At 32.4% G+C, this 14,772-nt stretch overlaps 2 protein-coding genes across 4 annotated transcripts in view; one reads left to right on the top strand and one right to left on the bottom strand.

Annotated features, from left to right (window-relative positions):
• Window positions 1–451: 451 nt before the first annotated feature.
• On the bottom strand, window positions 452–4,897 carry LOC144855263 (protein O-glucosyltransferase 1-like). The gene is made up of 11 exons (XM_078713066.1): window positions 4,546–4,897; window positions 4,105–4,195; window positions 3,808–3,951; window positions 3,523–3,655; window positions 3,157–3,281; window positions 2,824–2,883; window positions 2,563–2,662; window positions 2,093–2,151; window positions 1,739–1,906; window positions 1,536–1,592; window positions 452–1,292 (listed from the first exon to the last, which is right to left on the bottom strand). The coding sequence occupies exons 1-11, from the start codon at window positions 4,673–4,675 to the stop codon at window positions 1,151–1,153; spliced, it is 1,209 nt and encodes a 402-aa protein (XP_078569192.1). The 5' UTR covers window positions 4,676–4,897; the 3' UTR covers window positions 452–1,150.
• A 102-nt stretch (window positions 4,898–4,999) lies between these two features.
• LOC144856341 (uncharacterized) overlaps window positions 5,000–14,772 on the top strand; it is a 125,942-nt gene continuing 116,169 nt past the window's right edge. For all 3 annotated transcript variants that reach the window (XM_078714325.1, XM_078714324.1, XM_078714323.1), the window contains exons 1-2: window positions 5,000–5,333; window positions 9,226–9,268. In XM_078714325.1, the coding sequence (XP_078570451.1) occupies window positions 5,121–5,333; window positions 9,226–9,268 (256 nt within the window). In that variant the 5' untranslated portion in view covers window positions 5,000–5,120. The remainder of the gene's footprint in view (window positions 5,334–9,225; window positions 9,269–14,772) is intronic.

Genomic DNA, 14,772 nt, shown 5'->3' with positions numbered 1-14,772 from the left:
GTTTCATTTGTTGCTCTACTATGGTAGTCATGATAAATTTGGATGACCTACAATGTGAACGTCTAAAAGACCAAGAAGCAGTTGGTGGAGCTTGTGAACTGTGAACTCATTTGAGAAGAAATAGAAAAGTTGGTGGAAGGAACGACGACGTCAACAACATCAACTTTTATAGAAAGTGATGGCCACTGCAACACAAATACATGCAATTGAATTGAAGAAGACTTGCCTTACCCTGGCTCCATCATCCCCTGTTGGATTTAGCCCTTCTGAAGCTTTTGTCATTCTTTTCTGTGCTGTCCTAGCCCAAGTTGTTAGAGGAGACACATACAAACAAAATGTCGGCATGTAGCTATTTAGAGCTTATTTATCACCAAACTTGAATGAGTGGATATGTACACTATCTTAATATAGTATTTCAAGGCGTATAAGAATTTACACAAAATAGTTAGTGTGGAAAACTTACTTTATTACAAAACTGGGTCCTGATATACAAATAACTTAATTAAAAATGTGCATTCGCTTTAGAAGAAACAATATAAAACTAAGTTCTTTACAAAACTGGAATGTATTTTTTTAACATTAGATAAATAGAATACAGTATTAGTCTACCATAATTGCTCGATTAAGACAAAGATTTAAGTAAGAACTGTAACCCACTATTTGGAACTGATGTTCAACCATGGGAACTCTACACTTTAATGTTAAGAATAGCAATGCATATCATTTTCTTTTACTTGTACATTATGATAATAGTTATGAACACATGTAGAAAGATTGATTAAAGCTCTGTCTACACTATCAAACTAGTTTGAATAAAAAAAAGCGTGATATGCCCAAAAAAGTAGTGATATGTCCATCATGTTCATAATGGGTACATCACATTTTTTGTCACATAAAGTTTGATAGTGGAGACATTCAGTAGCTTAAGTTTTTAAAATTACTAAAAATGAATGAAGTTACTTTCTGGGTTTGTCTATAAAAAATATCATTTACAGTATTTAAAACTGCCATACTATGGTGTGAGAGAAAATCAACCAAGTCAGTGCCCGTGTCGTTATCGAATGTGTGCCACCTTAAAAATAGACAAATAATGAAATACTATTCGAAAATTAGGATTTTATTGACGTTTTTTAGTGAACATTTTGAATGTTTATTCTTTTGGAGTTATTTGCTTGTAACCTTTGACCTTTTTTGGTTTCCACTGTGCTTGTTTTGCATATGCTTTGAGTAGTTTCAGCCAATAGCATTGTACATCCTCCATACGTAGATGGTCCCATATGAAGTCTCGTCCCCTGTTGAGAGATTATTACAATTTGGTTACATGTATTATTTGTCTTTAACTACTTTTTGAATTGTGTACCAAGTACATTGTATGTACACAGGGCCAACGGTTTTATGTCCTATCTGTTGGTTATTGACGTCTTGAAATGTTTTCATTTCTTATATCTTATTTACAGTATCTGGCAACATTACATCATTCAAAAATATATCCTTAAATAAATAAATTATCTTTAAAATATATAAATCTTTTTTACCTTTGAGTAATTTCTTGGACAACTTCGTCGTTAGCTTTAGCAAATTCAATTAGCTCCCTGGAATATAAAATAATAAGTTGAATCAAAAACCAAATAGGTAGAGTCAGGTTTGTGGTACACCATGTGATGGGACAGAACCAAAGAGATGCATTTTGTTTTCAATTACTATGCATTAGTTAGGTCTATAGTTAACATATTTATACCTTGCGTCTGATAGATCCTGTTTGACGGGTATGTAATGTACCCATGGTTTTACCGCTGGATAGAAAAACTCCAACCACTCGTTGCCGACATGAAAGACGAGAGAACCGCACAGAAACAGATGTTTAAACCGGAAACTAGCAGCTACACCGCGGAAGTTGAAAAGGTACCTTGGGGGGAAAATAGAGAAAGTTAATCTTTGATGGCAGTAAAAGACGAACAATGTGTTGGCATTATCGCGTTGATTGATTCAGTTAACAATGGTGATAGGGAAGGTGTCTGGGCGACATCTGGTAATAATAGGAGTGGTATTTGTGATGGTAGTGACGTCATCAATAGCGATTGTGACTACGTACTTATATTTACAATGTTCTTCTAACGTTACTTCTTTGGCTGGTGGTAAATGTAAAGTGTCCTGAAAAAACAATTGAGGCACAGATTATTTATCAAATTATTGGTTTTTAGACTATGCTTGCTATACATTATTATATAACACCTAAATAAATTCCTGTCATTTGATTGGACGATTGTGGGTCACATGGCGTGCACTATTGAACGGTCATTTAATAGTACTTTTTTCGAGTACGGAAAATATTTTTTTATACTATTGCCTATTTTGTACTCCCGCCGCAAAGAGTGAATGTTATGATTGGTATTGCGATGAAAATACAAATTTTAAATGTCTCATTTAAATAAACCTTTCATCATTCACCTCATGCCATTATTTGTACACTCATAAACATTAATTATTTGTATATTATCACATGACATTTAGTGTATAGTAATATTGAATAACATTAGTTATTCAGATTCCAAATTTACATACAGCATCTGATTTCCAAGCTTGGTTCTTGGTGTAGAGAGCGTCTACAAGCTCTGGTTCCTTCTGCGACAACCTAACTAGAGGGTCACGCTCAGCACTTGTTCTGCAATGATAAATAATAAGTGTCATCAGTTAGGACTATTGTAAACAAACAGTTCAAACCTCCTTATAAGGCAATGTGACCAACATTGACAATTTACTCATTTTTGTTCATTATTTGTATATCAATGTAATAATTTCTTTTGTACTTCATTCTGTTCTCACCTGGAGCCCCTGAAGAATGCTTTGGTCTCTTTCTTATCCCATGGCAGTCTCTTAGCTTCTCTAGAATGATAAAAGAAAAAAAGTAAATTCATATGTACAAGACTCCTAAGTAAAGTTGCAATAGAAATCATCTTTTGGGACACAAGGATTTTAACAATGACCAATCACTGTTCAGAGAACACCCTATTAAAGAGGGAACTTTGTTGAGCTCCATTAACAAAGGTTCTACTGTAGTTCAAATACTTGACCTATAAGTAAGAGGTCATACTGTTTATCATACAAATTTATTAGTTATTTTCTTTTGTATAATTAACACAGATTATAAACACATACTTGTCCAGAGATTCACGCAACAAATCCCATCTTCCTAATCCGGTTGGAAATATCGGCCACACTGCTGGACCACCTTCCCAGAATGTCCATGCTGGATACATTATGTCCGAATGTTGGTCGTTAACCTGTGTGCCATACATAACAGTTCATAATACAATTTCAAATGAAGTCATTTTAATTGAACTAGTGATTGTGCATGAGTTTCTAATTTTTACTGTTGATTTTAGATTCTTGTTGCTGGAAATGTTGAGGCTGTTGCAGACACCCAATTTATTTTAAGGCCATGTACCAGGCTTGATTGTGTTCATTTGTAGTGTCTGGATTATTTTGATGTTAGGCCAGATTTATTTGTTTTACCGTACTTACTTTACTAAATGAAAGGACAGGTTTGGCTTTTCCATACTTAGAACTCTGAGGCCAATCTCGTGGGTTTAGGATAAACTCCATGTCCGGAAGCTTTTTGATGATTTTTAGAATAAAATGCTCGACTCCGCTGCACCTGATAATAAATGGACATCGTAATGTTGGCTTTATACTTCAAAAACATTTGACACCAAGATATTTAATCATTATCATCATTACTATGTAGAATTTTGAGACTATGATGCAATAGAATTTGGAAGTTAGGGTCAGAGGTTAGAGTTCACATACCTTGCAGGAAACATGCATTTATCCTCGCGGTACATCTTGTGGTTGATGATTTGGTAGTGGGTGCCAAAAGCTTTCGCCTCTTCAAAATCTTTATTGGTGATGCCACCCTTTTCTTCCCAAACCTTCATGTCATTTTCAAGAACACTGTTGGAAAATAATACAGAAAAAAAGAAGTTAGAGGTACAAGGCCAAAACGTTTATGGAGGTTTTTAGGGGTCGATGTTTGGTAAAATAAGGCTGGGTGGAAAGCTATTTAAATGTTGATTTAGGCTGGTAACTGTTCCCTACCATCCTTACCCTAAATGGCATGTACAGTCATCTTGATTGCAAGGCTCGTAGCTTTCAACTGCACTTGCAATTGCTTCTATATACGGTTTCCAACGAGCATCTGTAAAAAATGAAAAAAGCAGATCTTAAAATAACAAAGCAGGAAAGTCTTTGTTTTATTTAAATATTAAACTCTTTGTTTGTTTAATTTCTGTATTATTAGACCTAGCCCTAGGCCTCATATCAATTATATATACTATATAATATAGCCTAGTATCTGGCGCTAATGCGCGATGACGCAATTTAAAACAAACTTTATGTGTGCACTTAGACGGAAATAGGGACAAAACGACTTTTCTTTCTTCATTGGTCGCATCACATAGCGTTGGGTCCTGAATTATTAATGTTATTGTGACGTGTCCTTACGCCGGTAAATTATTTTACCCTTAAACTTTACTTTAACCCACTCACTTTCACTATATTTATCCTCAGTAGTGTTTGGATCACAATCTTCATCTCCATTTTCACAAGTCTGACAATTAATTTGTAATGGTAACATTAACAGTAAAATAAAAGTTAACAAATGCAGAAAGCTCTCCATGTTTACAAAATTCTCCACGATGTGATTCCCAGGTCAATGTTTACGTCATCTTGGGTCGATGACGTCACTAACAGGCCTCCACCCATAGATTTACATTTTATATGAAAAATGTGCTGAAAATCATTATACCAGTTAAAAATACAATACTAAAATCTATATAAAAAGTATTAATAAATTAGATAAATAATCAATATATTATTTGGAATATTTATTATTAATCAGAATCATTTTATTAATATTAAAACTGGAAGAACACTTATGTTCCTGAGAGCGGTTTTTCTTTTTCCTGTTTAGTTTGTTGTCTTTTTCTTTTCTCAACACGTGCATTTGTTTTGATTTTTGCCTTTTAACAAAGAGTTTATTTGATTAATATATAATAAATAAGTGAAACAGCAAGTATTTATTCGGTGAATATTATCATCTTAATAGACCAGGGAACATCGTAATGCTGTTTAAATGTTATTTTAAGTTTTATTTAAGATGTTTGACTAAGTTTTTATCGGCATGCTTCTCGGAGAATGCAGCAGCCAAAAGTAAGCCTCTCATCTTATCGTCTGCCAACTTGGCTGTTCTTGGAATTACTTCTCGGCTCGGCAACCACCACCATCAACGCCCCTACTGGAAGACAGGAAGAAGGCGTCATAGCAAGAGCCCTGAGGTAAACTATAAAGGCTGAATATAGTTATAAATTCTAAAGGCAGATACACATTCCTATAAAAAATAAATAAAAAATAAGTAATATTATTAATGTTATTTTTTAAAAATCAATAAAAGAAAGTCTCAATCAACTGCTAAAAAAAACACATATTTATGATGTATAACATGTTGCTAGGCCTAGGCTAGGCTATTACTACTAGGCCTAGCCTCTAGGCTAGGCCTAGTGAGGTTATTTCCCATAGTTAAGCATTTTTATATTTCAAAATAATTATTTTATTTTTTTATCATATACCTATTTGTTATTAAATATACCATTCCGTAGTGAATAAATATGTTTATGAATTAAAAATTCTCTGTGTTTTTTTTGTACCTATTTTTATTCAGAATTCAGGAGGGATAACTAATTGTAGTAATTTATGTTTACTAATATGCTATGAACTTAATACATTTATAAGATTTTGCATAATTATAAAGCAGCATTTTGCTATGAAATCTATAAATATTCACAAACAAATATACTCTCGCAAAATTCATATGATTTTTTTTATGTCCAGTAAAATCGTCGATTCTGATAACATGTCACATGCTTAGCTAGTTTCCTCTCCTGCTACATGTTTTCACTGAACGAGAGCATGAGGATTCCCCTTTAAAAAAAAATGTCTCTCGTGGCCAATAAGATACTGGTAACTTTAGAACATGTAAATATTCGAGTTGAATGATAAGCAATTTTGCCAGGTAAAACATCAATGTCTAAGTAACACTTGATTAAAAGACATTCACTATTCTGAAAAATTTATAATTTGGATTGGGTGCGTACCCCAGTTTTGTGTGCTATATTTTCTATACAGTCTCAATTCATTAAAAGTATCCTGATGCATTAAAATCAGAGCCATATATATAAAGAGTTACGACATTGGATTATAGTCACGTGATATGCAGATCAATTTGTGTCAAACTTGTCTCCGTTAATGCATGTAAAGTATAGAAGCAAGAAAATACTTTAAACTTTTTCTTATATTTAAAAAAATGTAATTGCACATTTTACGGTGAAATATCGTTGTGCACAGCGTACAGAAGTACTTGCGACAAAGAATATTGCGCGCGCGTTCGCTAGTACATTATAAAGTTCGATTGATTGATTTTGGAACGAAACATCCCATAACTACGTCCTATTATAACAATTATGTAATATTTTTAATTCATAATGCATGCTTTGATGACTAAATAAAATAATAAAGTGTCGTGGATATATTTGTTAATATATTGAATAGGGTATGAACAATATTAAAATAATAAAAGCAAATTATTACAAACGAAATGATGAACGAGTCTTTGAAAGTTTGTGTCAAAAACACACAGAGAGCCATATACTGTATAAAAAGAGGGGTGAATTTGTGTGTTTTTTGTATTGGTTCATGCTTTGATGTATCCTGACTTGCATGTAGGCCCTAGCATTTATTCTTTTGTTGTTATAGACACAATATATATATGTTACCAAATTAATACCATTAATAAAATTAATTACTAAAATAAAAACGGAATATAAGCGTTATTTCATAGATAAAACTACAGGAAAACGCTATACAAAATAGACGCGCGCACCCTCAGCGTGCGAATTCTTTGACACAAAAATGGCTTCTAATCTTCAATGTCGTAACTCTTTATATATATGGCTCTGATTAAAATACTGATATATCCCCCTCTATAGTTCACTACTTTTTTCTTACACCTGGGAATATTTGAAAAGACTCTTTTAGATGTTTTCTAAACCTACCCAAATTATTTTTCATGATTAGAGACTTATTTAAATAATTTTATAACTTGTACAGTACAATTTATTTTTTAAAAGTTATAATAAACATTTTTTTTTGTGAATTTGCATATTTCAAATTTATATTTTTAAAGTTATAATAAACATTTTTTTTGTGAATTTGCATATTTTAAATTTAATCATACAGCAAATCTAAATATTCACAAAAATGTACTTTTTACCCCAAAAGTAAAATGTCAATTTATGCCTCATTTTTTGGAAAAAGACATTCACTATACAGTACTAAAAAATGTATAATTATAATGTGTAATTTGGGATGGATGTGAGTAAACACCCGTCACAAACCCGCATACAGGCCTCCTGGATGTGAGTACACACCCGTCACAAACCCGCATACAGGCTGTTATACAACTGCCAATCAGGACCTGATGCATTAAAAAACTGATACTACCCCCTCTATAGTTTACTTATTTGTCAATAAACCTGAGTATAATTTATAGTCTAGTTATTTGTAAAGACTATTTTTGTATAAACCTACCCATTTTAATTATGTCATGATTGGATAATTATTTGAAGGATTTCATATTAATTTGATAATAAATTATAGTACAATTTTTTTTAAAGCAAAAAAGTACATTTTTTGGTGATAATTGCAGATTATACAGCATTTTGTGCTAGAAAATCTGTAGTAAATATTCATTAAAAAATGTATTCTTTATCCCAAAAGTCATGCTAGTATAATCTTGGCATAATACAGTACAACCTCTTCTTTTGGACATACAGTACATCTATTCAGGGGACACTTTCTTTGGTCCTAAAGGTCTCCCTTAATAGAGGTTTCTAATGTATAGATACGATATATTTGTTTTTATTATTATTTTAATATTATAATTTTCAATTAATTTATATCTTTAGCTTTTCGTAATACCAAAAGTAATACACATAGTTATTTCATCATGTTTGTAGTATACAAACTTATGCTGGTTATCTATTGGCTATTGACTAAGCAGATAACTGAAATAATAAACCAAACATCAATTAATCAATCAATATAATAAGATTCTATATAAGATGTGATTATTCCATACCAAATTTATAAAAAAAAACACATTTTTTTGTTGCTTTTTTAATAAATAGTTTTCACTAAATTAGCACCATTAGCAGTAACCCTAATACGGTAAAATATTTTTTTTTTGTTCGAAGAAGAGAAGTGAAATATTTAAACAAGAAAATAATAAGCATTATTTCAATTTACTTCCATTTTCTTTAGGAAGTCGATCTTCCGCTTTCCATCGGCATCTTTTCCCTCAAGCAATGCAGAGTGCGTCGATTAATGCAAAGGTTTCTTTTGGCCGTCAGGGCACGTTACGTTATCTTCTTGGACAGATTAATGATGGAGTATTGATCCCGCGAGATGTTTTGACCTATAACTCACCTCAGCGCATATTAGCACTTTAATATTGTGTTCGTAGTTAAGTTTGCATAGACAACAGGGTTGTGTTAAGGTTGTTTTATGTTCTTGTCAGATAAGACGTACATTATGTTAATTACCTGTCAGTTCAGCGTGCGCTTAAACTACATTTTGTTGGTGATTACAAACATTAATACTGTAAAATTAATTCAGCTTAAAAAACATAATTTTTACATAAAGAAGCGTGTTGCTATGCTGTCATGTAAAATCCGTATAATATGTTTTTTCCTTTTTTGTATTATGTTTGTAAGTAATCATACAGTATAATAATTGATTTTATTAATAATATTTAATAATATTAGTAGACAAATAATATGTTTATGTGTTGAATGGTGAAAATATTTTATGAGTTGAAAAATCGTCTTTTGTATTTAACAAGAGAGAGTCGAGTTGAAAAATTATACAAAATAATGAACTAAAAAATATAAATTCTAGCCCAGAGTGGGCTTATATTCAAGTTGGCTTATATATATCCCAGAATGCCTAATGGGCAGGGTAGGTTCAACCAGCTGCCTGTGTCAGTACGGTAAATAGTTTTTTTTTTGCGGAACATAATCTAAAACCCTGTAGCTGTCGTGAAAATAATTATTAGCGTCTGTTTTATGAGAGGTTTCATTTTAAAACTTGAACATAAATGTTTCGTTTTTGCAGAGAAATGTTGGAAATTTCGGAAGCAGCCACATACTGTACAAATGTAAGTAAATTAATTTATTTAAAAATTAACTCCTGATGTATCGTTGTTTAAACAAATCTCTGACTAAATATCAAATGTAATACTTTTACTGATGGGTTTGTTTATTAATTTAATTTATTGTTAATGTTAGTGTTTGTATACCGGACATTCTCATGGACGTAGTTTTATGTTGCATAGTGTGAAAACATTTTTTTGGTTGCAGATGTGGTTTTTTTGTATTCTACTATAAAATCTAAATCCATGCACAGAAATCTTTATACGCGAAATCCCATTAGTACTCGCATGCATGTTGGGTGGGGTTGCCAAGAGGTCCATAAAATACCTTTTACACAGTGCCATTTGATGGTACTATCTTTTCTTATTTTCGCATGTCTCATCTGAGTTAAATTTAAATGTTATGTCACGACATGTAAACTCTAATTTACAAACAGTTGTTACAATGTGCATACATTTTTTTTTAGTAACCTATTTTTTTAACCATAAATTTAAATTTGTCATATTTTAGATAAGGTTGTTATTAATACAGTATACTACAGTATACAAAAAATAAGCACTAACATTTAAATACATCCCATCCCATTCCCAATGAGATATGACTTTAATACTAGAAAAAGAAAGGTTTCAAATTGACTACAGTACTAATTGCTAATACTTCAGTATGTATAGAATTTCAAGTTTGACATGATTAGCGTGCCAAACCCGTCTACAACTTTATCCCAGGGGTCTGGGTTCAACTCCTTTCATGACAAACAAAACACTTCACTCTCAACAACTTTTATACGTTGTTTATGTAGAGCGTCTTGTGTGCATTTTTTTTACTGTGAACAAAATGTTTACCTAGAATTATCAATCCTTGAAAAGAATATTTTATTATTATTTAAAAAAATTTATTAATTTTTATAATAAATTTTTTTGGTTTTTAAATCATGTTTGTTGAGGATTCTGGACAAAATATTTCAATTTTTATCTCGCTATTGAATATGTCAAATTGAATATGGCTGTATAAACAATATTATTTGGTTATATACCCATCCCATTTAACCTCTACTTTTATATTGATTTTCGTTCATAATGGACCATGCTTGAAACCAAATATGGTCATCAGGGGGTGGGGGTTTGTGGGTTGGTAATAAGTCCTTTTCAAATCATAAACCCCTTTTATGGGATAGTCAGTACAGTATTATTATTATAGTGTAGAATATTGATTTAATTAATCCCCAAGAAGTTTGATTGATAATTAATTTGAATCTAGGTTTTACTTACAGTAGTTGATTGTGCTTCTATACTAAACTCGTTTTTTATAATCCATAAGTCATAAACTGATTAGAGAGCGCCGGGAAATGACCTACAAACAGTGTTTGCTCAGCCCATAGGCAAAATGACCCAGTTATCATCGTGATCCCTAGGTTGCTACTCGGCTAAAGCTCTGACGTCATTCGCAGGCAGATCAACGCACACATGCTGGCCGCGCTTGATTCGGTAGCCACAACTGAAACTCTTCATTCCATTCGTTCTTCCCGTCATCCAATTAAACATACCAAACTTTCAATTTCGCTTCTCTATCTCAGCTCGACTAACAACCACTTTGTTGTTTTGAAAATTTGTAGGTAATTGTTTAATTCTTTTGAACAGTTTTGTGGTTCGGCTGTATGTTGTGATAAATGCCGTTGCTAGGCTTTTTACGCAAAACATCCTTTGCCGTCATTATGAGTATTACATTAATCCTGGTTAATCTTGTAATTAGTCTTTTCACTTGACATACTTTAGCCAATTATTGACCGATCATACTTATCTTTGACCGTAAAGTCTGGTGTCATATTTTGTGATTGATTTTTGTTTCAATATTGCATAGAATGTTTTATGTGTGAGGGAGTTCAAGCCTGTGTAGCCAGGAAATTTGCCTTCTAAATAGATAGATAGTTATACCAAAAGGTTGTCATGAACTAAGCTATTTACTAGAACTGCTGGTCGCTGATTTGAAAGGGCACTTGAGGGGGAAAGAGACTTCATTTGAACCCTAATAAACTCCCTGGCTGAGGACATGGAGTTGTGAGTCATGTCCTTAATATTTACAGTAGGTTGTACTACTTACTAACCAAGGTATTGATTCACCAACTCAAGGTGGTCAAAAGAATTGAATGTTGTGTATGATGCGAGTAAAGCCCATTGTGAAAAATGTTTTCTCCTGAGGAAAAATCGTTCATTGTTCACCGCCAAAATTCATTGGGGGTTTTTTTAGCGTATGAATGTTGTTAACCTCATTTCCTTCGTAACATCTTATTAGATCATGCTTGATCTTTCTCCAAGTTCAAAATGGTAATGCTCTAATTAGCTACAACATTATGGAGTTAGGCTTGAGGCAGTAGCTAAGTGGTTCCTGTATTCCTTTGATGTACAGGTGTATACTACCTGATACTAATTTGCAAATGTAGTAGTTTCATTGAAAATGTTATCTCATGTTGAATGTTGCCCCAACCATGAAGAAAATAGTCCAGGTGCTTTAATTCAAGATGCATCATACGAGATCACTTTTTCACGCTCTATTAAAAATTGTTTAAAAAATCATTTAAAATCTCCTGTTGAATGAATGAAATCCGGATTACAGCGTACAGTATTATGGTATAATATCTGATCTTAATACAAGAGATGCAATAGTCTTTCGTGGTCTTGCTTACCTGGATAAACCAACAATAGCCCTTTCTCCTCGAGGAGCGAGATATAACTATAAATTTTCATTGAAATTGAACACCCTTCTCCACAAATGGTATAGTCCCATGAACTCTGCTTTAGTGTAATAAATTCTATATGTCAGGTTGTAAAAAAATCAATGACAATTTTTTAGTGGAAAATCAAAATAAATAAAATCAAATAAACAAAATTGTTCTACTGCAGTTACTGCAGTATCTATATTTTTTTACTCTAATAATGTACTGTGTGATTTTACAATGTAATTACTTCAGGTGAATAATTTTTGCATGGACTTTGCTATATAAATTTAGGTCTTTTTTTTGCACTTGAAATAGCCATGTTATTTATAGATATAAAGATTTTATTACATTGAGCAGTGTTTGATTCGATTTATAAATCTTTATTTATAAGAATTAAAATAAAAATGTGTTATGGCAGGCAAGTCATTTATTACATCCTATGGCTAACTACACTAAGTCTTTGATTCACATTCCCTAGGATTTAAACTGACAACCTTTGCCATTACCGTCTTCAACACCTTTTAAGAGACTTAAAATCTATTTAAAATATGATAATATTTGTATAATTTGCCAGTGATTCGACATGAGTAATGTACTGATCTTGACACAGTTGCAAAGAAAGGTTCAAAAGGCGGCGTTAATTGTTGACAGTTTGTCATTTTTAGGTCACACATCAATTTCTACACCTTAAGACATTTCCTAATGTTTCTTACAGTATATGATTTTTGACAGTTTCAGTAATAAAATTCAGTAGTAAAATTATATTAATATTATATTAATAATGATTTGGTGTAATTTGAATTTCATTTTCACATGTTCAATATTAGTAGAATATTAGAATATAACAGCAAATTTTGAGTCTGAAGCTCTGTCTACACTATCAAATTACTATCAAATATAGTAGTGATATGACATCATCATGTCTATATATGGGCACATCACTACCATGTTTGGGCACATCACACTTTTTTGTCAAAGTAGTTTGAAGGTGTCGACATTTAGAAATGATAATAATTGAAAGCAGTTTGAAGAGTTTTTTATTTTAATCATTTACTTATGATACGGTAAAGAAACAAATACAGTAGTACAAACTAGTGTTCTATGACCTGATTATATTAATGCGATTTAAATTCTGTTCCATCCCATACTTCCACAATATATTCCCAATACGCTGATGAGAATTACGATAAAAACAATTAGTAAAAGCGAGAGCAACTTGTACGTTGCTCTTTACTAGATCCTGATCACCTATTAAATGAATTTTTAAATGCTGTCCCGTTCCCTAAAGTGTGATGACAATTAGGATAAAAAATGAGCGATTTTATTTCACTTTTCGATATTGCTATCTGAATTTTTTACCAGGTACGTGTACCACTACTGATCATCTGGGACAGCAGACTAAACTAATTAATAAGATAAGAGGTCAATTTTCTGAATAGTTTTTTATATCTCAAGTAAAGTGACTTGGCATATTGCTTGTATACACTTTATTATAGGCTTATGTTATATAATCATCATCAATATCAAGTTGTGTAGTGATTCCATCTACCTAATTATCATCATCAGGTTTTGTTCATCGATAGTTAGGTGAAGCCCTTCTCCAACAATTTCCATTCTCTTCTCTTCTTCATGCCATTCACGCATTCACGCCCAGGTTGCCATGTATTTGGTGATCTGATCTGTCCATAGCTATTATCATCACTTCTCAATTTCCAGTCTATTTCGTGCCTAGCTTACCTGGATAAACCGACAATAGCCTTTCTCCTCAAGTGGGAGCCTCCCCACAAACCAACATCTCTCCATCTACCTATTATTATCATTAGTTCATTCATAGGTAAATCCCTTCTCCAGCAACTTCCATTTTCATCTATCATGTGATTTGGTGATCTTATCTTGCCATCATTTTTTTTGTCTTCCTCCTCCTTTTACCATTTCTTGAACATCTTTTCTTTATTTCTTTAAATATTGAATTTTCAGTAAAGGAAAAAAAAATAGCATGACCTTTAAAGATATTTAAGTCATAACTAGGTAAATTTCTTGTTCTGAAGCTTTTTGATTACTTTCAATTTCCAAAATGAATAAATCAATAATTGTTGAATATTAGATTGAATCTATTTGAAAAAAAAAGTTCCAGCAAAGTGGGTGGATTCATGAATATTCATGAGGCTGATTTATGATGGGTTGCTTGAAATTGTCAGCTGTGAATATGGGTCATGGCTTTGTATAGCCTTGTGTTAGGTCAAGTTTATGTCTAATCCTGTTGGTCTATTAAATGCCCATTAGTTTGTGTAGTGTGCCCTGATTTGCAGTTATTTAAATCCTGCAATATCCCAAGTATATTAAGATCAGCCATTAAATATCCAGGATAGTACCTAGAAGGGTTTAGTTACTCAAGTGAAGTCCCATGAGGCAGTTTAGTGGACATTCTTCTGCAGCAGTACCAGCTTTATTGATCACCCTTTCAACTGCATTCTACCAATGCGGAGAGGGGATTGTACAACTTGGGATTTCCATACCCAGGCATACACTGAGGCCACTCCAACTTTGTTAATTGTAAATTAATTAAAAAGTAAATTTTATAGTAAAAATTCATTATTTGCAATAATCGTAGAATGGCAGATATTTTAATGTCATGCATGTTGCGTCAAAATCTAGTTTGTTTTATAATATACCAACAACAGTGTTCTAAAGCAAACTTTATTTACTTAAACCTCTGGAATCAATGTCACAGGTTAGGCATGAGGCTACGCCATTCAAAGAGCCGGTGCTCTGATTTTTTCCACTGAAAACGCAATT

The sequence above is a fragment of the Antedon bifida genome, chromosome 11, assembly GCF_963402885.1.
Source record: "Antedon bifida chromosome 11, ecAntBifi1.1, whole genome shotgun sequence".
Classification (NCBI taxonomy): domain Eukaryota; kingdom Metazoa; phylum Echinodermata; class Crinoidea; order Comatulida; family Antedonidae; genus Antedon; species Antedon bifida.
Note: the sequence above shows the minus strand (reverse complement) of the source record. Positions and strands in the feature narration are given on the sequence as shown.

Excerpts from the sequence above, each read along its gene's own strand:
- LOC144855263 (XM_078713066.1), bottom strand. The coding sequence starts at position 4,675 with ATGGAGAGCTTTCTGCATTTGTTAACTTTTATTTTACTGTTAATGTTA. Across the intron at positions 2,663-2,823 it reads GCATTCTTCAGGGGCTCCAG|AACAAGTGCTGAGCGTGACC; the intron begins GTGAGAACAGAA and ends TTATCATTGCAG. Across the intron at positions 2,152-2,562 it reads AAGCTTGGAAATCAGATGCT|GACACTTTACATTTACCACC; the intron begins GTATGTAAATTT and ends TTGTTTTTTCAG.